The sequence below is a fragment of the Sceloporus occidentalis genome, unplaced genomic scaffold, assembly GCF_023333645.1.
Source record: "Sceloporus occidentalis isolate IW3139 unplaced genomic scaffold, rSceOcc1.0.p SCAF_2, whole genome shotgun sequence".
Taxonomy (NCBI): domain Eukaryota; kingdom Metazoa; phylum Chordata; class Lepidosauria; order Squamata; family Phrynosomatidae; genus Sceloporus; species Sceloporus occidentalis.
In genome coordinates this window covers 246,496,348-246,521,936 of record NW_028316982.1, presented here as the reverse complement: position 1 = coordinate 246,521,936, position 25,589 = coordinate 246,496,348, and the positions used below count along the sequence as shown (strand labels likewise).

Below are 25,589 nucleotides of genomic sequence, written 5' to 3'. Positions count from 1 at the left end.
GGGTAATAATACTTTGGTCAAAAGCATAACATTTACATCAAAAGATCCTGTGAGATTATAAATTTGGTTCATTTTTCTACTCTTCTCGGCCATAAAAGTTACTGCAAAACTAAATTAATCCAAAACCAAAACCATATATATATAGTGATTAAAGTTGGTGCACACTCTTAACAATCATACAGAGTAAAAATAGGGTTCAGAAGATTGTTCAATAAATGGATCTGTGCATATGGTATTGTGCAAAACATTATTCCTGAGTGACCTGGATAATGATCCAAGTCCTTTTCTTTATAATGTTTGTGAATTTCCTGAAGAAAGTAACATCAGTGCAACTAGAGACAACCCCAAGCTGTCTGTCTTCATATCAGTGCTAAAATAGAAGGGTGACCTGGAAGGAAAAGATACAGGGAACAATCCTACTGAGAGCAAGGGTGTAACAAGGGAGTCTGTTCTAAACCTCCCTTCTCTCATAAAGTAACTGTAACATGGGAGGAACACTGTGCCACAAACATGGGTTTCAGTGGAAGGTGTGAGTTTACCCTAAAAATACCTGAAATATTTCCTTAGCTTCTATACTCTGCTGTACTTTTGTAACTGAGCACTGGGTGGAGGAGGATCAGAGCTTCAAAAATTTGATGTTTATGGACAACTCCCAGTTTTTACTGTAACTCCCAGAGATTATACTGGCTTGGAATAAATGAGAGCTGTAGTAAAAAAGGTTAACTTCCCCATACAAACCAGGGTGGGGGAAAGGTGACAAAAGCATGACCTCTCAACTGACACAGATTGCGTGAGTCTGTCAGGGAACAGGGAACAACAGCCCAAAGTGTACATAACACTGAAAAAGGCTAAGAAAGAGATCCTGGTGAGAATGAATCCACATCCTAAGTTCTCTACAGACAGGATGAAGGATTTCTATTTTTAGCCATTCAGCAGTCGGCTAATTACCTATGAATTGTACGTTTTGCACAGATTTGTTATCCTGGCATAGACAACTAGCCTCGGGGATATTACACGGCTGTTTCATTCTAACCCTGTAGCTTCTTACCAAGTTTTAAGTGTTTTGAATTTTTAATACACACAAAAAACTGGCCAACTTATATCATTTCCTCTAATACTGTGCTCACAAGCTGAGGATCCACAGAAATCCAAAACACTTCTGGTCCCAAGCATTTCAGATAAGGGAGACTCAGCCTATGATACTTTTAACAACTAAAAATAAAAAACAAACAAAAACATGGTTGTGAGTAAAATGTCAGTTCTTAGCTATTTCATTTGAAAAAGATAATATTTAAAAGTAAGCAAAGAGTATCACAGCACAGTTGATAACTCCACTGAGTAACAAAATCTTTTTAAAACCATTGCTGACCTCCAGTAAATGCACAGAAGACATGTTAACATGCCCATTTTAAAAATGTTTAAAAATACTTTTTAATGGGGGGGGGGGGATCACTTTAAAGAGCATGAAAAATTGCAAGCAAATATTTTAACAAACATCAGTCAACAAATGTACCAGACTATTTTCTGTCAACACGTGCATGGTCTCAGACCATAAGTCTTTGTTATCTTATGCCTGTATATTATAGCACAGTGATGGCGAACCTATGGCGCGCGTGCCAGAGGTGGCACTCAGAGCCCTCTCTGTCGGCACATGTGCCGTTGCCCCAGCACAGAGTTTGCCAGAGTTTGTTACTAGAAAGCCAGAGGGACATGGCACTTTGCAATAAATAAGTGGGTTTTGAGTTGCAGTTTGGGCACTTGGCCTCTAAAAGGTTCACCATCACTGTTATAGCAGATCCAGCCAAAGTCTGGAACTCTTCAATTTCACTGATTTCAGTAAAAAGATATTTAAATATTCCTACTGAAATAAACTGGACTGAAAAGAGCTGTCTTTGGCTGGATTCTGTAATCTGTATGAGGACAGGAGAGAAAAGGAAATGAATTAACAGTTCACACCTAATCTAACCATCGGTCTGCTTAAAAAGCAGTACCACTGAATTCAAAGGGATTAAGTTTTTAACAAATATTAGGCTTATAATCAAATATTTGGTTTACATTTCACCCTGTGATTAAGAAGCATGGCTGTAGCCCATTGTCCTTCACATAATGCAGCTGTTAAACTATAAACTTTAACAGATTCTCTCTCACACACACACACACACACACACACACACACAAACACAGAGCAAAATACTGCTTTCACAGTACACCCACACCCACACCCACACCCCGTATATACTCATCTATAAGTCTAAAAATTTATGCCCAAATATTGACTCCAAAATCCCAGGTCGACTTATTTACAGGTCATTATGGTGATGTGATAGCAGCTCTTTCATATATCCCCATGTGGTGTGGAGAGGTGTTCATTTCTCTCTGGAACCAAGCAGAAAGAGTCCTGGGTGACTGATTGCTACTGCTGTTTGTTTAAGAGTTTATCTCTCGCCTGCGCGTCTGGCTGAAACGAAAGCTGAAAGGATGAAGCAAAAAGCCTCAGTGAGAGTCTCTCTTGTTATATGCACACATCCGCACACTGGGTCATGGCAAAATCCATAATTTTGGCTGCAAAACTTGACCTCGACTTATACGTGCAGTTGACTTATAGTTGAGTATATACGGTATATATCCTGAATCCTTTGTTGTTAGAAAATGTCCCTGATCATCAACTTAGTTTACCAAGTGAATTGATTCATGTTCAAGAAATCAAACATGAAATATATCTGTTCTCCCAGTTTACTCTACTGATAATGCATAACGGTATAAATATTAATAATATGTGACCACAAGGTAAAAGTGGTATGTGCTGTAAGAGCAGGGAAACAATGGTGGGTACCATAGACTTTAATAGTATAATATTTGGTAAATTGTATCTTAAAAACAATTTGAGTTCACAGAACAAAGCAATTCAAAAGAAGGAGATACCATTTTAATAATTCATAAATAGGCCACATTTGACCTGAGATTTAATCAAAGTTCATTTCTGATGCCATCAGATGGTCCTTGGTGTAGGATCTTCTTGACATCTCTGCAAAGATATATTGCTAAACAGCTTTCTTTTGTATAAATGAAGAAAAACAAATCAAATACCATTTTGGAAACTTTCGGGGGATCTTTTCTAGGAATCATACAAAACAGAATGCCTATATTTGTGACATATAGTTACCAAACCCCCCCCCCCAACATCTCTCAAAACTCTTCCAGATTTCTGTTACTTTATATTATTCTTATTCTTTGTAGTAGTGCCATTTAAAATGCCATTAAAAAGAGACTTCAGTTTTACATAGTGTAAAAGCAGGCATACTGGAAATCAGAGGCAATTTTCACAAGCCAAGTAGCTGCAGGTAACAAAATAAAACGACACAAGTTTCTTGAAATGCATACAGTGCATGCAGAAAAATACCACTTTTAGTTAGAATCAAACCCACAATGCATTGGGTCCCTTCCTTCATTATATCAAATAGCATGTAAAAATGCATGTCTATTTACGTCACAAAATTAACAGCTTCTCCCATTTTGTGGGGAAAATGCTAAGGCCTTGCAGGAAGTCCTATTCCCACTTTGTTAAATTAACAGAAAAAGATAGCAAACTAAAACAAATAGGAAGGACTGAGGTTCAGCAGTTCTTGCATTAGCAGCAATCTGATCGCATGAGATCCACTTGCCTGGTTGGTGCTCGCAGGAAGATGACACCTCTTTTTGTCAACATGCTATGCAGGGAAAATAATTGTTTTCCTTCCTATTTCTAAATTTGGCCATTGATTCATTTTTAAGACAGGCAAAATGACCTAGAGATTTTAACCATTCCTTTGGTACAAGTACAGTATAAACACTATGCCACTGTTCCAGTCTTGCAGCAATTGTGGCCAAGTGATGGGTTTCTCATTGGCAATGTTTACTGACACACATCAACATTTGCTTCAAATCACACCTCAGCCTTCTTCACTGAACCACCTTTATTTCATCTTTCTCAACAAAGGTTATGGCAAAAGGTTAAGAAAATCTTAACTCCTTCTTTCCAGAACCAAATTCATGGTTTTTCAGTTGAACCAAGGAATTCTTTGCTGGCAAATGTCTCTTCTTTACCATACAATTTGTTAATTCAGCGATCTCAAGGCATTCATTTCTTGAATGGAGTCAGTTTGTTGAAAGTGTGCCAGAAAAGTGATGGCTTCCGTTTTGGCTCTGCCAGAGCAAACACCTGTTGCTGTGGAATGCTGGTGGGCACTGTAATGTGACGCTGATGGATAGGATGTAAAATCTGGTGAGGCGGTGGCACTGGGCACCCACTGTAGCTGACACCTACAGAAAGAAGCATTGATAACATGTGTAAAACTAATGCATGGAAACAAATATTATAATTATGTAAAGGATATATCATTCAGACTCATTGGCACAAGATATGTTCCATAAGACAAACTACTCTAAATGTCTCTAGTAAACTACTAATGTAAATAATACAGTGGGTCCTTGGTTTTCAGTGCAGTTTGGTTCCAATACTACCCCATGGATACCAAAATCTGTGAATCCTCAAGTCGCATTATATACAATGGCATAATAAAATGGTGTCCCTTACAGAAAATAGGTTTTCTTTGTGGAGTATATTTTTTGGCTGCTGGTGGTGGAATTTTCAAGCCATGGATGGTTGAATCTGTGGATGCAGGATCCATGGCTACAGAGGCCAGACAATACTGCATGTGAATGACCACATTCAGCATTTGTCTTGCCCCACCATTCTTGGCACCAACAACATGGATATTCCTGTCTCCTCAGGACATGCTTTTCCCACTAGGCCCAGATTCAGAAAAGTGAATCTGTGAAAATTCACTGTAAAAATCCGCACCTGTGAAAAGTAAAGTGTATTATGCAAACAATACTTCAATCATGCAGAAGAAACTGATCCTTTAAATGTTCACCTTTCATCTTTCCGTGTCTTGACTTCCGGGCATTTTGCATGGCTTGCTTTTTTTGATTTTCTGAGATCTCCATTCCTGCATTTGGGAGTAAATTATTGTTTTTTAGATTATGTTTCAAATAACTGAGTATAATACAGATTTACAGCAAAAATAAACTTAAATAGTGCTGCTTAAAGTGATGGCCCATCAGTGCTGGTCTGTAGAGCATTAGTTGCTAGTCCATAGCGAGTTTTCTAGAACCATGCAAATATAGTACAGTAATATTATGGTACAAATATGAAACCATTCCCTGGCACAATGAAAAAAAGTTACGGTCCTCCACAATCAGACAAGAAACCATGCAATAATGATAGGCTTAGTGGTACATTTCAAAGGAAAAGCCACAGCTTAATAATAAACCATATACCACAGTCATATAAGCTATAGTTGAATGATAAAGTACATTTGTTGCATGAGCTCAAGTTGTTTCTGACTTATGTTGAACCTAATGTGAACCTATCACAGGATTTTCTTGGCAAAATTTGTTCAGAGAATTATCACTGCCTTCTTTTAAGGCTGGGAAATTTTTGACTTACTCATGGTCACCCAATTAATTTCTATGGGTTCTCATATGGGCCTGCCAAAATTTGAGATCCTCAGAGGCCCTGTTGTGTGTCCCAACACCTCATGAATTTAGGTTGGTATATACACATAACATGGCCTTCTCTGTAGGCAGCACCCCAACTATGGAGATGATCACACACAGAAAAGGAGAGGAGCAAAGTGGATCACTCCTATCCTTATCACACAAAGATTATCAGTTGATGTTGCACTTATCCCATCCTTCTCCCATCAGTGAAGTGGAACAGCTCCGTCACTTTGTACTATCGGAAACTCCTGTTAATACAAAGTGATGGGCCATTCCACTTCACTGACAGGAGAAGGATGGTATAATGCAACGTGATAAGGACGGGAGGTATCTGCTTTGCTCTCCTCCTTTCCCATGTGATAATCTCCCATGGAACTCCCTACCAAGGTCCATCTCTTTTAAGCTTTTGGTGGGCAGCCAAAACAGTGCTTTTCTAGATGGCTTTTAATGTTTGAAACGGCTCTGGTTTGAAGAGCATTTTAATATGTTTTTAAAATGTTTTATCTTTGTATTGTTTTTATGTGTTCATCACTTCAGAGACCTTGTGGGCTGGGAGATAATACAAACATATCTTAAACAAATAAGTAAAGCAGTGACTTAAATACTGGTCTCTCAGAGTTCTAGTCCAACAATCAAACCACTAAATCATACTGGCCCTTTAAAGTAACTGTTGTTCTTGTATGCCTTCAAGTCATTTCTGACTTATGGTGGCCCTAAGGTTTGAGTCCCTACTCAGCCACGGAAATCCATTGGGTAACCTTAGGCAAGTCACATTCAGCCTCAGAAGAAGGCTAAGACAAACCTACTGTGAACAAATCTTGCTAAGAAAACCCCATTTTTAGCTTTAACTTACTTTAGCCTTTTTGTAAGCTGTCTTGGGTCTCATGTTGGTTGAAAAGTAGGATATAAATAAAATAAATAATTAACAATCAATAATAATAAACAATAGTTGCACAAGTAGTTCTGTAAGGTGACATAAGTACCGTGTCTAGTGCAACCAGTCATTGCACAAGCACATGCAGCCCCCTCAGTTGTTATCTGGTGAAGAAGCTAATTTGACTTATATACCAAAGGATCTCAATGCCATTATACTCATTGTCCAGTTGGGTGTACAGCTGTGGAATCAAGCTGTATACCCAATATAACTACACTGGGATATATTTACACTACACTAAAAGTATATAGGATCTTGACCAAGATTTCCAAGATGTTACTTGCCCATTTCTTTGTCTTCTTGTACTCGTCTCCTTTCGTTTGCACAGGCCTCCAACCACTTTTTCTTATCACCTGGCTTTTTCCCACAGAACAGATGAACCTCTTCTGTAGCAGTATTTACAATCTTGAAAGCATTTTTCACATTGATACTGAAGTCCTTGTCTTTGCCATCCTCAACGTCTAGCACTTCCACTTCATCCATGTCCATTCGGCCCTTGTAATACAACATGTCCCTTCTCAGGAGATCTTTCTTGCAGAACACAAGCTGGTGGTCAAAGAGGAAGGAAATCCTTTGCTGGCTTTTGCCTTGCTTGGAGATTTTAGTCAGTTCACCTGAGTGGATCAGTTCTGAGCTTCTGCCTAAGATGTCTTGCCCCTAGAACATTTGCAGTAAATGGAAAAAAGGAAGAACTGAGATTATTTTCTTGAATGATTACCACTAGCTTTGTTGGCAGTATATAACCCAGGAATCTTGGACATATAGGTATCTTATTCGAATGGAGCCCTTTGGTTGTAATGAATATGTTTGTTTTGTTTATAAAAATATTATTATTATTATTATTAGTTTTATTTATACCCCGCCTTTCCACAGGAGTGTGATCAAGGCGGCTTACAACAGAATCTCAGAATACAAAGCAAACAATGCACAGGGAAAAACAGTACACAATACCATACAATGCCAACAATGTAAAATTACAGTACATAATACAATGCAAAAAAAAACACCAATATAATACAATGCAGAAAAACAATCCCCTGACAATAAAACCTGCACCCCCCCTCTCAAATTCCCTCCCTCCAAAAAGGCCGCAACGGCGGCGCCAGGCAATTGTCCTTGGCGCGATGGTATAGGGGTAAAGGAGAGTCCCTTGGGCCGCAGCCCAGATGGAAGCGGGCGGGCGGGCGGCGTCATCTCCGGGGAGGCCGGCGAGCCGGCTTATGAGGGGCCGCTCTCACCTGGCCCCTCCCCTTTCAAAAATGCCTCCACGGCGGCAGCAAAGAGTCCTCACCGGGCCGCTGCCAGGTGGAAAAAGGCAGCGGCGTCCTCTGGGGCAGCTGGGAGTCCCTTGGGCCGCAGCCCAGATGGAAGCGGGCGGGCGGGCGGCGTCATCTCCGGGGAGGCCGGCGAGCCGGCTTATGAGGGGCTGCTCTCACCTGGCCCCTTCCCTTTCAAAAACGCCGCCGCGGCGGCAGCAAAGAGTCCTCACCGGGCCGCTGCCAGGTGGAAAAAGGCAGCGGCGTCCTCTGGGGCAGCTGGGAGTCCCTTGGGCCGCAGCCCAGATGGAAGCGGGCGGGCGGGCGGCGTCATCTCCGGGGAGGCCGGCGAGCCGGCTTATGAGGGGCTGCTCTCACCTGGCCCCTTCCCTTTCAAAAACGCCGCCGCGGCGGCAGCAAAGAGTCCTCACCGGGCCGCTGCCAGGTGGAAAAAGGCAGCGGCGTCCTCCGGGGCAGCAGGGAGTCCCTTGGGCCGCAGCCCAGATGGAAGCATTTAATATGCAGCCCTATTCAGTTATTCTCCCCATCAATACAGAAGGGAGAGAACAGGATGAAAATGTTGACTATCCCCACGGCCACTAAGTGTTGGGGGGGGGGAAATAGGAAGCCCTTTCTCTTTGATGAGGCTCCCTGCAAGATTTCAGATATGATTCTAAATTGCATAGGAAGCCTACTTGAGTAGAAAAGGTTCCGCTGCTACAAAAGTTCAATCCTCATTTGTGGTTTAAACAAATAGTAATGGAGGCACGCATAGCAGTGGTGGATGCAGCATCCTGTTGTTTTTCTTGCTGTATGCCTTCAAGTCATTTCTGACTTGCCTCTAAGGCTAATCTATCATAGTTTTCTTGGCAGAATTTGTTCAGAGCGGGCTTGCACTTGCCTACCTTTGAGGATTGGAGTTTGTGACTTGCCCAATTCACCTAGTGGATGTTCAGGGCCAAGTGGGGATTCAAATCCTGGTCTCCCAATGTCTTAGCCCAGTAATGGCGAACCTTTTGAGGTTCCCGTGCCGGGGCAGGCCTTCCGCAATCCGGGGTGGGGCTTCTCACCTGCTCTTTCCCCGCCCCCAGCTGTTTCTGATACAGCTATGGATCAGAAAAGGCCTGTGGGGGGTGGAGCCATGGGCACTCAGCCCAGTCCTCCTCTTTCCAGACATTTTCTCACCCCGAACAGATTCCCAGAGCCTGTTCAGGATGAGGAAAGGCCAACCATGGCAGGAAGGGGGAGGCAGCACTCACTGCGTTCTCTTTCCCCTGGACCTTTGCCCGACCTGAGGCGTCCCTGGAAGGGCACCTCAAATTGGACAAAGGCTCCTTAGAGGAAGGGGGTGGAGGCACTCGCTACGTCCTCCTTCTCCCGGACTTTTGCTCGACCTGAGGTGTCCCTGGAGGGAACGCCTCCTCCCATGCAATCCTTCCCGCATTCTCAGGTCCTCTGGGAAGAATCTCTTGCAGTCTAAGAAAACCAGACTGGTAACAACTTCCCAGAGGACGTTTTCTGTTGCCACTTCAAAAATCTGGAATGACCTGCCGGAGGAGATCCACCAAATAACATCTTTGGAGGCCTTTAAGAAGGCAATAAAAACAAATCTCTTCCGGCAGGCATTTCCAAATTTACCTCCTCGAAATGTTCACCCTCCAGTTGGGAATTGTCATTTTTAATGGTATTTTAAGGTGGGAGGGAGATAGGGAATTGGATTTTATATGTTTTCATATGCTTTTACTTGTGGTTTGTTGTGTTTTATTTTTATTGTTCTTATGTTTGTTGTTACTCGCCTCGATCCAATACAGGGAGAGGCAGGATACAAATACATATTGTTGTTATTGTTGTTGTTATTGATTATTATTATTATTATCATTATGCAAAGGTCCTTGGGAGCGGCAATTCCTGAGCCCCCCCATCCTTCTTCACCCAGAGCTCTCTTTCCAGAGGGAAGTCTGGGTGAAGAAAGGCTTGTGAGGGAGCCCAGGATCTGGCACGGCGCCATTCCTGAGCCCCCCACCCACCCTTCTTCACTAAGAGCTCTCTCTCCGGAGGGAACTCTGGGTGAAGAAGGGCCTGTGGGGGAGCCCAGGAGCTGGCATGGTGCCGTTCCTGAGTCCCCCTCAGCCATTCTTCATCCAGAGCTCTCTCTCTGGAGGCAGCTCTGGGTGAAGAAGGATCGGTGGGAGGAGCCAGCATGCGGCCACTGTTCCTCCCTACGGACCTTTCTCTGCCCCTGGAGATAGCTGGAGGCTGGGAAAGATCCGTGGGGAGGAGCAACTGGCACACACAGGTCGCTCCTCCTCCCCTTGCCCTTTTCCAGGCCTCCAAATGTCTGGGAGAGTCCGGGAGAGGGTTGGAAGGAAGAGGCAGGGGTGCGCGCCTCTGGCTCCTTCTCCCCAGCGCCATTTTGTGGCTTCTTGCTCTCTCTCCAAGGCCTGAAAATGGCAGGGAGGAGAAGGAACAGGCACGTGCATGCCTCTTCTGCCTTCTCCTTCTTGCCCATGCCTAGCGAAATGGCCCTGAGTGCCACTTCTGGCATGCATGGCATAGGTTCGCCATCACAGTCCTAGCCCAATACTTAAAACATGTCACACTGGCTCTCAGCACCCTGTTACCATGATGCAACTGTAAATGTGGGCAGGGAAGGAGAACAAATGGACTGGTCTTCAGTCTCTTTCACTTCTTCTCAGTTTCAAATATATGACTGGGTGATCATTCTGTTGTCTGAAGGAATAACTCAACACATAAATTACACTGCAACATTTTTTGCAGTAGTTGTAGAATTGTGCCTTACAGAATGATTCAGTACTACTGCTTGTTTTATTTTGAAGAAAGGAAAAAACATTTTAGTACCATCAGCCTTTTGAGAGCAGGGATTATGTTGATATTATGTTTTATACCATAAAGTGCTTTGTAAAAAAAAAGTGTTAAAAATACAAGTGTAATAAATAAATGACTCCAAATAAATCAATAGGACTGTAATCAAGAAAAACTTGCTTTAACCAGCTGGAGTAACAAAACAATCACACATACACACACAAAAGTGGCTGTTAAACCTTCTGTGTTTTAAAATATTAAAACTTCTTGGAAGCTCACCCTTACCTCCCAGTTGACAATACACACTTGCCAGCAAGCAATCTTATCTATACTTTCGAGCCTCCGTTTCCGTTCATTGATCAGGCATGCTACATTCTTCATGGCTTCGTATGCTGCTGTTATATCATTGTAGTCACTGCAAAATGATGACAGGCACAGGTTGGTAATCTTAGGTAACAATTTTAGCCCTGTTCTAAAACCTGAATAAATCAAATGCACAAAAAGAGGAAGTAAGGCAGGCCTGCCCTTCCTATCACAATCTACTTGTTCTACTCACACTGAGAGCTATTTTCTTTTTTAAAAAATTAACTAATACTTCATTTATTCATATTTAATTGTAAAGCACAACATCAAACAAAATTAACAATAATCCCTTCCCCTCACCTCAGCAATTAACTCTATAACAACAAAAAGTGAGACAAGAATTGTCTAGACTTTCCATTATCATAGAAATATAAAAATACAGTTTTGGAATCCAAAGTAAGATAAAACAGTTCAAATTACTTGTATCCAGATTAGTCCCCCTCCTTCAAACGGAACTTATTTTTGCCATTCTACCCTGTATTTTTTTTTGAGACACATGGTGTAGTGGTTTGAGTGTTGGACTACAACTCTTGAGACCAGAGTTCGAATTCCAGCTCAGCTATGTCAACCTACTGGATGAACCTGGGCAAGTCATAGAATCACAGAGTTGGAAGAGACCACAAGGACCATCCAGTCAAACCCCCTGCCATGCAGGAACACAGAATAGAAGCACCCCCGACAGATGGCCATCCAGCCTCTGTTTAAAAACCTCGAAAGAGGGAGACTCCACCACTCTGAGATTGAAGTTTATCGCACCGGGGTTAAAACATTCCCCGTTGCATTCTAATGTGCCCGCGCAGGGGCGCGCACAGAACGTGACGGGAGCGCAATGGGGCCCAGAACCTCATTTTACCGCACACTGGAACGCTGCCTTTGCCGCCGGGCGTTCCAATCACGTTCCCATTGCGTTCCAGAGGGCGCCATTTCTGGGGACGCTTAGAAACAGTTCCCAGAAATGGCGCCCTCTGGAACTCAACGGGAACGCGATTGAAACGCCTGGCGCCAAAGGCGGCATTCCAGTGTGCAGTAAAATGGGGTTCTGGGCCCATTGCGTTCCTGTCACGTTCCGTGCGCACCCCCGCGCGGGCACAATAGAACACACTGGGGAATGTTTTAACCCCGGTATGATAAACTTCTGAGTGTGTTCCATTGTCGAATAGCTCTTACCATTAGGAAGTTCTTCCTATTGTTGGGGTAGAACTTCGGCCTCAGAGGATGGAATGGAAAAACCCCTCTGAAGAAACATGCTAAGAAAACCTGTAATAGGTTCTCCTTAGTGTCACCATAAGTCAGAAACAACTTGAAAGTGCCTACAACAATAGACTGTATTTATCAAAACATTAGTATCTGTGTTTTCATCATTAGCATATTGAATAAATGGGTATCAATTTAAATAACATGCATCTGATTTAACCTTTCCTTTACTCAGTAAGATATTACTGTAACAGAGGGATACTTTCTGAAGAGGAGAACCTTCTTTATGTGTGAAGACTCTCTAAAGAATTACAAATGGTGCATTTCCAGCATACTAGATCTTGTGAGGAATCTCTCCACTTCAGAAAGTCATCCTCCACATGTGAAGGGTAATAGGAAAAGGACAAAAAAGAAACTAGCATACTTCTTATTCTCATGAAGAAAGTGTTTATCACTCCCAGAGCAATGGAATTGGTCATGTGGGAAACAGAAAACTAGGGTCAATGGACTTTAGTATCACTCATAATAGCATTTCTCAGGTCTTGATATCAATTTGTGCAATTCAGTGATCAATTTTATAGCACAAAAATAGTGTTATAATGTCATTTACACACACACACACAGAGAGAGAGAGAGAGAGAGAGAGAGAGAGAGAGAGACAAAGACAGAGAGAGAGGAGGCGAGGAAGATGGGTAAGGGAGTCTATTTCTGCTGCTGCTAATCTGGGATCCTCACATTAAGCAGAAACAATTGCTCAAACAGCAGTCCTTTTGTATAAGCAGAGAGCACCACTGAGCAGCTTAAATGAAGGGAAAACCCTGGCCCTTTCTACACAAAGCGAAGACAGTTCTTTTCATTGCAGGTTCTGAAACACTGCTGAACAAATACCAAAGAAGAAATTTGGAGAGTAAGGAAGCAGACAACAAAGCAGCTCCCACACCCACAAAAGGCCTGCTTGGTTGAATTATGATCAGTGCTGGAGGCTGGAAAGGGAAAACAGAACTATGGGAGGGGATTACTGTACTGAAAGAAAATGTGCCATCAGCAGTGTAACTTCCTGGATTGCTTGTACATTAACCAAAACTTTCTAGATTCACAGTCTTAACTCAGTCAGTGTGTGGACACATTTGCACCAAAGACATAGCCGTATTAGTCTGGAAAATCATTATGCAAAGGGATCTTGTAGCACCTTTGAGACTAACTGAAAGAAAAAAGCTGGCAGCATGAGCTTTTGTACACTTGAGCCCATGCATCTGAGGAAGCAGGCTTAAAGTACATCATTTGTGGTGGATTGCTGCTTAACATCCACCATCAGCTTAAATGTATTACCCTTCGTACAGTTAAACCATCTATTTGTCCACGTAGCAAGACAGTACAGAAGCACTACTGGTCTTATACGCCCAGTGACAGCTCATGTATGTAGGCAAAGCATAGAAACTTGAGTTATTGCTTACGGTAACACAAGTGGCTGAAACTGGAAATGTCACCATTAAATACATAGAATTTAAAGACACAGCCATCTTAGTCAGGAAAATCAGTATGCAAAGGGATCTTACAGCACCTTTGAGACTAACTATTAGTTATTATTATCCCCTCTGTTGTAAGCCGCCTGGATTCCCAGTGATTGGGCAGCATATAAATAAATCCTATTATTATTATTATTATTATCTGAAAGACAGAAGTTACTAGCATGAGCTTTCATAGACTTGAGCCTACTTCCACTCCACCCTATGCATCTGAAGAAGTAGGCTCAAGTCTACAAAAGCTTATGCTACCAAATTCTATCTTTCAGTTAGTCTTAAATGTGCTTCAAGATCCCTTTGCATTATAGATAGAAGATAGATAGATAGATAGATAGATAGATAGATAGATAGATAGTGCTTGTTTTACCTGTGTTCCTGAGTAGTGTACTTAAGTAATTCTGCCAGTTGCAGGGGGTATTTGCAGATCTTCTGAACAGGCGTGAGAAGAAAACCATCTATGGCAATGTCAATCATTTGCTGCAGCAGGCGACAAGCTTCAAAGAAATGGCGGTACTTGCTCTGTTTCATCAGGTTGGAGAGCTCAATGCAGGCACTGGGATGATTGTTGCAATACTCAGAGTATATGGCAAAGCCTTCTTGCTAAATGAAAAACAGCAACATATAGCCCAAGCTATATAAAAGAGCAAAAAGAGCAACACATAGTCCAAGCAAGTGCTAGCTTGCTCACATATAGGGCTAAAACTGGGGATAGGCATTTGGGCACGCACTTAAGCCTTGTCTTAGACATCACTACACACTGAAAAACAAGCTTGATCTGTTTGTTGACTGCACAAATCTGTGAAAGGCTCTTTTGTTACCTCATTGAGCTCTATGTGATTGGAAAATAACATACAGATCTTTGTGCTCTACATATGAAAGTCTGGAATGCTTTGACATTTAGCTTATATGCATAACATTTATAGATCAAATTAATGCAGTAGAATTGATCAACTCACATGCTGGAGAAAGCAGGCTCCTATTTCACTTAAGTGGGGCTCTTCTTTGTTGTACTGCTTCTCTAGATCTTTTAAGAATTTTCTTTGAAATTTGTAAATGTCTTCAATATTTCCAAATATTGTGTTTAGCTGAGCTGCAGTGAACATTCCTGTATGTTTACGACACTGCCGAATATACCCCTAGAAATGATATAAGCAGGGGTTATTAATAGGGGTTAAAACAAGCAAAGGCAATTAAAAATAAGTATTGTCATGAATTATCTTTTTTTGCCAACACTAAAACATCCAGTCTTAAGATGTCCTTACTTTTCCTTTGCAACTCTTTATTTGTGAGGACTGATAATGCTATGCTGTTGTCATTATGTGCCTTCAACCGTTTCCAACTTATAGAGACTCTATGGTGAGCCTATAATGGAGTTTTCTTGGGATGTTTCTTCAGAGGGGGAGGGGGCTGTGCTTGGCATCCTCTGAGGCTGAGCGAGTGTGACTTGCCCAAGATCACCCAGCGGATTTACATGGCTGAGCCAAGATTCGAACTCTGGTCTCCAGGGTCCTAGTTCAACACTCAAACAATGCTATATTATTATCCAAAAAAACAAGTTACATTGTCTGAATTCTAATTTGCTGTAGAACTAATGAGAAAGGGAGCCCAGAAGGCCAGATCATACAGAAATCATACACAGCAGTCATAATTTTGCCACTTAGTTTGAGCAAACAACACTGCCCCATGGAAACAGCTGAACATCAAACAGAAGTGAGATGCAGGACAGCTGCACTACATTTCTCAGGTACCATTACTCAATACAGTGTTTTGGTACTGGGACCATAGATTGGTAGAAGTAATACAGAGAAGCGCTATACAGAGTGACACATGGAATGAAGAACCATATGAAGATGAACCCCAAATTGTAGAAAGCAAGGTGGAAGCGGCACCAAGAGAAATTGCAAAGAATAGAGATCACCAGGAACAGATGTTATCTCAATTCAGTTGCTATAATAGTTCATAGACAGAATCAACTGTAGCATTAACTAAAATATCCCAACAAATATGAAAAACAAAACAATGGCCAATAGACTGGAAACATAAATTCTACATAAATTCAACCTAGATAATGAGGAAACTGAAAATTCACATAACTTGTCTCAAATATTGATCAGAATGGAGACTGCAGTCAAGAAATCAGAAGACTAGGAATGGAAAGGGCAGCTATGAAAGAACTAGACAGGATCCTAAAGTGTAAAGATATACAACTGAACACTAAAGTCAGAATCGTCCAAGGTACTGTATTCCCCATCCCCATGAACGTATGTGAGAGCTAAACAATAAAGAAAGCAGACAGGAAGACAATCAGATCATTCGAGAGGTGATGCTGGCAAAGCGTGCTGAGGATACCATGAATGCCCAAAATGTAGAAACAAATGGGTCCTTGAACAGATTAAGCCAAAACTATCTTAGGGACAAACTGAGGCTGTCATACTTTGGCCAAATCATGAGAAGACATGACTCATTAAAAAAGACAACAATGCTAGGAAAGGTAGAAGGTAGTAGAGAGGCAGAATGCACACCAGATGGATGGACTCAGTCAAGGAGGTCACTGGCCTTAATCTGCAGGACCCTAAGCAGTGCAGTGGAGGATAGAGGGTCTTGATGTCTCATTGATAGGATTGCCCTGAGTTGGGGATGACTCGAGGGCAGTTAACAATAACAATGGTAGTCCTCCTCAGTCTCAGACTGATCTCTTTATCTTTCTGCCAATTCTGCCTCAATTGGTTCTTCCTTCATCCCCAATTCCCCCTTCTGTTTGATCTTTCTGCCTTTGCCCGGGTTTTGCCCATCTTCTCTCGATCCTATCAGTCTGCTTTGCCTTTCTACCCATTTTCTTGTCTGACTGTCATTCTCAGTCCATTTGCCATTTTCCCACTCCTCGCACCTTATACCTGAACTTTGTGCATTTTTTCTTCTCCCTCATTCTGCCCCTTCCTTTTCTGAGTTTGGTCTCTTCTTTACTTATATATAGTCAGCCCTCCGTTTTTGTGGGGGATCTGTTCTGGACCCCCCCCCCCCCCCGCGAAAAAGGAGACTCGCATATATTCAAGCCCTATAGTTTTGAATGGGGTGCATACCTGCGAGCATGCTCAGGACACATGCTGCGGGGGCATGTCACATTGACAATAACGGAGGTCGCCCTCCGTGAATATCCAAGACATCAGGTCCGCGAGAAAGGAAGGGCGACTGTACACACACACACATGCACACAGAAGTCAATATTTTCTTTATTTTCATTTTTTTGCCTCCAGATTCACCATGTAACAATTATGCTCACTTCTCCATGTTCGCCTTAGTTGATGATCTCCGTCTGGGCATCAACAGGGGAAGTGTGACCCTGCTGGTGCTCTTGGACATCTCAGCGGCCTTCAATACCGTAGACCATGGTATCCTTCTGGAATGCCTGAGGGAGTTAGGCATTGGGGGCACTGCGCTGCAGAGGTTCTGTTCCTTCCTCTTGGGCAGATTCCTGATGATGAGGCTGGGGGACAGCTGCTCCACTATGAGAGAGCTGATATCTGGCATCCCTCAGGGCGCCATTCTATCCCCCATGCTATTTAACATTTACATGAAGCCGCTGGGAGAGGTCATCCGGAGACATGGAGCACAGTATTATCAGTACGCTGATGACACCCAGATCCATCTCTCTATGTCTCTGACTGACACAGTGACTAAGGATGGCATCTCTCCTCTGGATGCCTGCCTTGGGTCAGTAATGGGCTGGATGAGGGAAAACAGACTCAAGGTGAATCCAGAGAAAACGGAGGTACTTGTGATAGATTCTCCAAGTCCAGGGATGGAGATTTGCCAACCTGTCCTGGACGGGATCATACTTCCCCTAAAAGACAAAGTTCGCAGTTGGGGAGTACTCCTGGACCCATCTCTACAGTTATCATATCAAGTGGATGCGGCCAGGAATGCTTGGTACCAGCTTTGGCTGATGCGCCAACTGCGCCCCTACCTGGACTGAAAGGACCTTGAAACAGTGGTACACGCACTGGTAATCCCTTGACTAGATTTCTGCAATGCGCTCTACATGGGGCTACCTTTGTACCAAGTTCAGAAGCTTCAGCTAGTTCAAAATGCAACAGCCAGACTGATCACTGGAACATCCAGATCAGATCATATAACACCAGTTTTAAAATCTCTACACTGGCTGCCAATCAGCTTCTGGGCACAATACAAAGTGTTGGTGATCACCTTTAAAGCCCTACATGGCTTGGGCCTGAGTTACTTGAGGGAACGCCTCTCCCTACATAATCCACCCCACACTCTCAGAACACCGGGGAAGAATCTTTCAGAATACTCAAAGACTAGATTAGTATCAACTTCCCATAGAACATTCACTGCCATGGCCCCCACGTTATGGAACAACTTACCGGAGGAAATCCATGTTATCACCACTTTAGATGCCTTCAAGAAGGCACTAAAGATGGATCTCTTCAGGCGGGCATACCCACCCGACCTTCTGTAAAGAAATGGAAGAAATCCCACTTCTGATCGAAACAGCACATTGTAACTGATGTTTTTATTAGTATTGTTGATTCAAGTTTTAACTGATTATTGTTTATAGTATGTATTTTAGATACTATTGTATTGTATGTGGTTTTATGGTTGTAATCTTGCCTCGATCCAGTGGAAGAGGCGGGAAAATAAAAATAAAATAATAATTATTATCATTTAAAAAATTATTATTCTCCCTCCTTGCCCTCTCCAGCTGACAAATGGCCGATCCTAAAAGGCAAGAGCAGGCCCTAAGTGTCTGCAGGCCAAACAAACACCAGCCGGGGCCCATTTGACCATGGACTGTTCACTTCAAGACAAAGCTAGGCCTTTCTTGTAACAACATAGATGTTTTTCTACTCTGGCATTTTAGCTTACTTCACAGATGTCCTTGAGATGTTTGATATAGATACGTTCTGTATTCATTATTTCCTGAATAACATTTGTTCTCATCTGATCCTTGTTTTCTGCCATTTTTTGACGGTGCTTTCCAGGTTCTGCATTTGGCTCTTCATCTTGGAGGCTACCACAGTTTTCTGCAAGTTCTTCCTGGTTGACCCGGAGCTGAAATGATAAGAGATTAGAAACAACTTGAGTTGAAGAAACACAGATATAGTGCAGGCAACATGGGAAATACAAAGTTAACTGTTACTAAGGCCGGTTACACACCGGCGCTTTAGTGCGTGACGAGCACGCACTAGGGTTACAAAAGGGGGGTGCTTCCGCACCGCCCTAACCCTAGTGTGTGCCCGTCACGCACTAAACGGCGGCAGCCCTTCCATATGGCTGCCGCCGTGAGGACGTGACAGCCGCGCCGCCTCTACACGGGGCGGCGCGGATGTGACGTCCTCAATCCGCGGCAGGGCGCCTAGGGTGCCGTTTCCGCGGACCAGGAAGGAGCTCCGTTTCGGAGCTCCTTCCTGGTCTGCGGCGCCGCTTTGCTTCGCGGCCCCTTTCTCCCCCTCCCCGCCGCCGCAGGGTGTCCTTGGGGCTTGAAGCCCCAAGGACACCCCTTTTCAGGCTGTGGGGAAGCGGCGTTTTGCTGCTTCCCCGCAGCCTGAAAAGCGGCGGATCGGGGCCTCAGCGGCTGCCGGTGTAGCCACTGAAGCCCCGATACTCCGGGGAAAGGGGCGGGTCCAGACCGCCCCAAATGGGCGGTCTATAACCCGCCTGTGTCTGCATCTGCACTGCAGAAACAATCTGGTCTGACACCAATTTAACTGCAATGGCTGAATGCTACAGCATTCTGGGAATTGTAGTTTTGTGAGACATTTAGCCTTTTCTGTCAGAGAGCTCTGGTGCCACAACAAACTACAGTTTCCAGAATTCCACAGCACTGAGCCATGGCAAGTAAAGTGGTGTCAAACTGAATTATTTCTGCAGTGTGGATGCAGCCTAGGTAAGGTATTGAAATTGCCATTTAAAAATACACATAAGATACTACATTCTGTGGCTTCAAGCCACAGATAGCTGGGAAAGAACCAAAGGTATAGATTGCTTGGAATGCAACTCCTGGTAAGAAACCAAGTAACCTGTAATAACCAGGCCATTTGGGATGCTGCAGTCCAAAAAAGTAACTTTTCCAACCTGCATATTAGCAGGTGATGGGAATGCCCTCTGCCTGAGAATCTAGAGAATCACAGCCAGTCTAAGGAAGCAATACTGAACTATACAAATACAGATAAATAATCTAACTTGGAATAAGGTAGTCTCCTCAGTTTCCTATAGTTATAGGAGTTGAATCTCTACTAAATTAACTGGAATGTATCACTATTCACTCCTGGAAGTACAGTCAGCCCTCTGTATCTACAGATTCTGCATCCACTAATTTAATAATCCATGGTGTGAAAATATTTTTTAAGAAATCCCAAAAGCAAACCTTGATTTTGCCATGTAATATAAGGGACACCATTTTATTATGCCACCATTTTATTGGTTTTATAGTACTGTATTCTATCTGTTGGTTTTATGTGTTTCCTTTTATAATTGTGTTTTGTATTTTAACATGCCTCACCTCGAGCTTTGAGGAGAGGCAGGAAAGAAATAATAATGATAAATGATGATGATGATATAATGGGATTTGAGTATCTACAGATTTTAGTACCCATAGGGGATCGTGGAACTGAACTCCAGTGGATAACAAGGACCCACTATAAGTCCACAAATGATGACTTTGCAATTACTCCAACTCTCAAGGTTCCAAGCCATTTAGGGCTTTAGATGTGTTCACCATAATTTTCAATTCAGAAGCATATGGGCATTCAGTATAGTTCCTTTTAAAACTGGTTTTGTATGGTTTCTATAGAATGTTCTGGTCAACAGTCCAACTGTTCGGTTTGCACTAACTGCAGCTTTTGAGTGGTCTCCAAGGGCTGTTTCATGTAAAGCACATTGCAGTAGCATAATTGGGAAGTTACCAGCATATGCTACTGTGCCCATATTATTCCTGTCTAAGAAAAGCTATAGCTGGCAGACAGGGCAGAACACTTATCCAATTTGCACCAATCCACAGAATCTCTAGTCTTATTGAGATTTGACTTTGGTTTATTGGCCATCATCCAACCCATTCCAGCACCTGGGCACTGGTGCAGCACCTGGACAGTCACAGCTGAGTCCAACAGCAAGAAGAAGTAGAGTCTTATAAACATACTTATGGCACCCAATGCCCAAACTTCTAATGACCTCAACAACAGCTTCATACTAAACTGTATGTGGAATATGATGGAACCCTGTGGCATGCCACAGTTAATGGTGTGGAGGCTGAACAGGAATCCTCCAGTGCAATTCTCCGGAACTAGCCCAGTAGACAGAAACGGAACCACCATATCACAGCCCCAAGCCCACAGAAACATACCCACAGAATCCCATGGTTAATGATACTGAAAATTGTTTAAAGATCCAGGAGGAACAACAGAACAGTGCTCCCCTCATCCTTCAGCAGAAACCAGGCTGAAATGGATCCAGATAATCTGTTTAATCTCAGAATGTCTGAAGTCACCCCAAGTTATTGGTATTAGAAATAGGACAGCAGTTATCACATTTCTCTTCCAGGAAGATTCTCTTTAGGGGAGAGTGCTCTACAGCCTCTTTTAAATAGGTAACTGGATCCAGCTACATTTTCATCTTGTCTTTTCTGCAATGACCTCAAGACGTCACAAAAAGCTCTCCACCTCACCACCATTTTATCATTACTACAATCTTTTGAGGTTGAGGTTGATAAGGCTGAGAGTTTTGGGGGACATTGGGGACATGATGCTCAGTCCAAAACTAGCCACTGTAACTCCCCTCAGTTTTCTTTACAAGCTTGACTATGCTCACTTTGTTTAATATCAGAGTAATCAGTTTATAAAAGGCCCTCCTGACTGAACTTTTATCACATAAACCCTAAAGTGAAACAGTTTTAATGTAGACGGCCATTCTTAACCCCTTTCTTAAATAAAGCCCTAAATGGCTTGGGTCCAGGATACCTGAAGGACCGCCTCTCCCCATATATTCCGTCCCGCACCCTCAGAACATCTGGGCAGCAACTCCTGAAGGTGCCAGGGGCTAGGCTTTCTTCCGTCACTAAGCGGACGTTTTCCATCGCCGCCCCGGCCCTCTGGAATACGCTGCCCGCTGAGCTCCGCTCGACTACCTCCCTGGCCCAATTTAAGAAGGATTTAAAGACCTTCTTATTTCATCAAGCATTCCCCCCATGAACATCTTTTTAGGGCCTCCCTCCTCTTCCGTGGCCATGAGGAAGGGCTAATTGGGGTTTTATCCTTTTTATTGTTTTTATTGTTTCTTTGATGCACTGTTTGCGCGCGATTTGTTGATTTACGTATTTTTCACTGTTGTAAACCGCCCTGATCTATGGAAGGTTGCGGTATATAAATAAAACTTTTATTTATTATTTATTTATTTAAATAACCTTAAAGCCCCCTTTTATACACAGTTATTTTCTTTAGCAAACCTATCTGTTTGGACCTCTTCCAGTTTAAGAGGTAAATGAGATTAGGAATTTTAAATAAGGTTTATCAAAAAGTGAGTATTAAGAGATCCCTTTGAAATAGATAAGATAAAAAAAAGTGGTCTAAAAAGCAATTTCCAATTAATATCGGCTAATTTTCAACAGAAACCCCTTTTAAAATCTTTATACTGTTTAGTCTTTGCCATAGGCTTTTAAGAGTGATTGATTGTTTATGTTGTTATGTACAAACAAACAAACACCCCCCAAGAATCAGCAACGTGGAATGCAAATATCCTTGGATGTTTGTCTGGCATCAAATACAATACAGTGCCCATTTCCAAAGATTTTGGAGAAAACCAAATGGTGATTTTGGTCAGTGTTTCACTGAAACCACTATTAAATTCCACTTATGGTCACCGTAAGAGCAATGTAATTCACTAAGTGGTCCTCATCTTGCACAACATTTATCAATGTAGAATACTTTTTGAAATTCTCCCATACACTTGTTTATGCCGAGATAATATAAATGTTCAGTGTATAATTCAATTATTATTGCAAAAAATAATTATGGTTGCCAAACAGAACAGTTTAAAAAGCTTTGACACACTCATGGAAGATGAATCAGTAGCTACCAGATGTTTTTGGATATATACATTCTAAAGTACCAGAGCAATATACTTCTGTATGTCAGTTGCTGGGCAACGTGAGCGCAAGAATGAATTTATACTCACATCTTGCTTGTGAGCTTCCCACAGGAAACTGGTTGACTACTTTGTGAACAGAATGCTGGAGCAAATAGGCCTTTCTGATTCAGTGGGGCTTTTTCTACATTCCCCACTGGCAAAAATTGGGTAACTAATTGAATATTTTACAAGATACATTCAGGAAGGGCAGAACCAACGTGAATCCACTGACTCATGCACCTTTCCCCTTCTTTCACCATATTATTCTCCTTCTTCTTACAGAAAGAGAAGTAAAACATAACCGCACACATTTTAAAGGCAGTTTTGCAGCCTCATTCTGTGCCTATTTATTGAGGTCTATGGACTTCCTTACAAGAGTGTGCACACAGGACTTAGTATCTTTTTTTTTTTAATATCCCATCCAAGGCAGACATGGCAAAATTTAGAGGAAGGACAGAATATTATCAACAGGCTCAGAAAGTGTAGTTTAAACTGAATAGCTCTTACCACAAAAAAATTCTTCAGTTATACTGGATGAGTTGGATTCCACTGTTATATACTGTAAATGCTGACAAATGCCCTTTTCATCTGGATGCTGCTCACAGCAAACTCTGTTTCTTACTTAGCATTTAGCTATTACCTTAAAATATCTTTTGAGTTCAGGAATAATAATACCATGTGCATAAAAAAAACTCATGAAGGGAAGCCATATCGAAATCCAAAAGAAAATTTGGGCCTTGCTACGAGGTGGCCTCAAGCCCTAACCTACAATCAGTTGTCATCTTGATGTTACAGTGGGAAAGGAAGCAGTGCTGCTAAACTTGACCAACATACCAGCCCATACAAAGGAGAGCACAAAATTGTGTAAAAGTTATTGAGATACCACTTTACTCACCCTGACGAAGCTAGCTGGAAACCAGGCTTCCTTGTCCTCATTTCTTCCCCACCACCAATCCTTGTTTGAAGCTTCAAGGACTTGGATGACATCCCCAGCTTTGAAGGCTAATTCCTGGTCATCCATGGTCACGTGATCCCAGAGTGCCTCTGCATAGACCATGCTCCCATCACTTATCAACTGAAACATAAATACTTGGTGAAGAGCAAAATTTTGCTGGGATGGTCAAAGACAAATGCATGAAGTAGCTTTGTGGAAGATGCAAGCGGCCAATGCAGAAACTGAAATATTGTGCTAATTTTCTTAAGCCTATCTACTGAAACACTTTCTTTTCAACAAGATAATGAATAAATGAAATAATGTGTAAATTGTTAATGAAAGAACAAGAGTCAATTATGAACTCACAGAGCTGATAGTTCTTCTGTGAGACTTAAACATCACCCAAGTTTGCATGTAAGTCCTCTTTTTATTACCTCGTTAATGGCTAGTTGCTCTCCTCCAGGCTGCAAATACCTCGGGCTGGCTTGGCAGAGCTCCTCATAACTATAATCCTCCTCACTACCATTGTCATCCACTAAGGCAGAAGATTCAGTACCCCCATCTACAGCACCTGGCATGAAAGTGAAATGTTGAGTCATGAAGGTATAGTCAAAGCCAAGGGCATGAATTTTTTTTTTCAAAAAATCAATCTTCATATTAGACATGCACAAAATTCTGATTTTCCCCATTCTTTTATCACTTGCGTGAGTTACAAAAAGTCTCAATGAAAGAAAGAATTCTGAACAAGCACTAAGACCTGGTGTACATATTATGCAGAATCGATGCAATCTGAAAAATAATACTACAGTGTACTGTGTCCCTATCTAGTGTTTCAACCAGCCATACATTCTTCCAAAACACTCCATTACATTTTCCCCTTCCGGTGAGCACCCTTGTCCTTACTGGGCTATTTTGGTGGTTTACCTTCTGTAGCGGTTTTCTCCCCTTTTGATGTAGTTTTCTTATACACCTACAGACTATGAGATTCCTGCAAGTCTCCTTCCTCATGGGCATGGATAGTGCCATTTTGGCTACATAACAACTCATATGCAGAGAATGACTTCACTATCAGTATATCAACTGGTACAATTCTCAACTGTGAGGACAGCTATTAAAGAACTAGAAAAGATCCTAAAATGCAGAGATACTGTATACAACTGAGCACAAAAGTTAAGAATCATACAAGCCACTGTATTCTCTACTACCATGTATGGATATGAGAGCTGGATAGTTAAGAGACAAGATAGGAAGAAAATCAATTCATTTGAGATGTGGTGCTGGAGAAGAGTGCTGAGGAGAGCCAAAAAGACAAATAAATGGGTCCTAGATCAGATCAGGCCAGAAATCTCTCTAGATGCCAAGATGACAAAACTTATCATATTTCGGCCACAACATGAGAAGGCACAACTCACAGGATAAAACAATAAAGTTAGGAAAGTAGAAAGAGAGGAAGACTGCATTCTAGATGGATGGACCCTATTAAGGAGGTCACGGATATGAATGTACAGGAACTAAGCAGAGTAGTGGAGCACAGGGGGTCTCAGAAATGTTTCATTGACAAGGCCGCCATGGGTTGAGATTGACTCGAGGGCAGTTAACAACAACAAAAACAACAACAAACCACCTTATACAGCACACACATTAGAAGAAGTAATATTTTTGAATATTTGTCCAATGTAAAAGCTGAAAGGTTAATGAAGGCTATATTAAAGTGCTGTAGATTTTTCCCTAACAGGTTTACTATTTATATTGATTATACTGTGTATGTTATATTGGTATACATTAAGCCAGGATATTTGAAGTGTTCGGATTTCTAGATCCACCAGTGTGACTCTATTGTCAACTTGTGGCAGAGTCAGGCTGGAGGATTTAGAGACCTAGAA

General features: G+C 42.2%; 1 protein-coding gene across 7 annotated transcripts in view; it reads right to left on the bottom strand.

Moving 5' to 3' along the window:
- Nucleotides 1–2,218: 2,218 nt before the first annotated feature.
- LOC149319929 (spermatogenesis-associated protein 13-like) overlaps nt 2,219–25,589 on the bottom strand; it is a 201,194-nt gene continuing 177,823 nt past the window's right edge. For all 7 annotated transcript variants that reach the window (XM_089512606.1, XM_089512609.1, XM_089512610.1 and 4 more), the window contains 9 exons: nt 24,141–24,277; nt 23,668–23,847; nt 18,519–18,704; nt 14,591–14,770; nt 14,002–14,234; nt 10,840–10,969; nt 6,760–7,132; nt 4,914–4,988; nt 2,219–4,299 (listed from right to left, as the gene is read on the bottom strand). In XM_089512606.1, the coding sequence (XP_089368732.1) occupies nt 4,118–4,299; nt 4,914–4,988; nt 6,760–7,132; nt 10,840–10,969; nt 14,002–14,234; nt 14,591–14,770; nt 18,519–18,704; nt 23,668–23,847; nt 24,141–24,277 (1,676 nt within the window). In that variant the 3' untranslated portion in view covers nt 2,219–4,117. The remainder of the gene's footprint in view (nt 4,300–4,913; nt 4,989–6,759; nt 7,133–10,839; nt 10,970–14,001; nt 14,235–14,590; nt 14,771–18,518; nt 18,705–23,667; nt 23,848–24,140; nt 24,278–25,589) is intronic.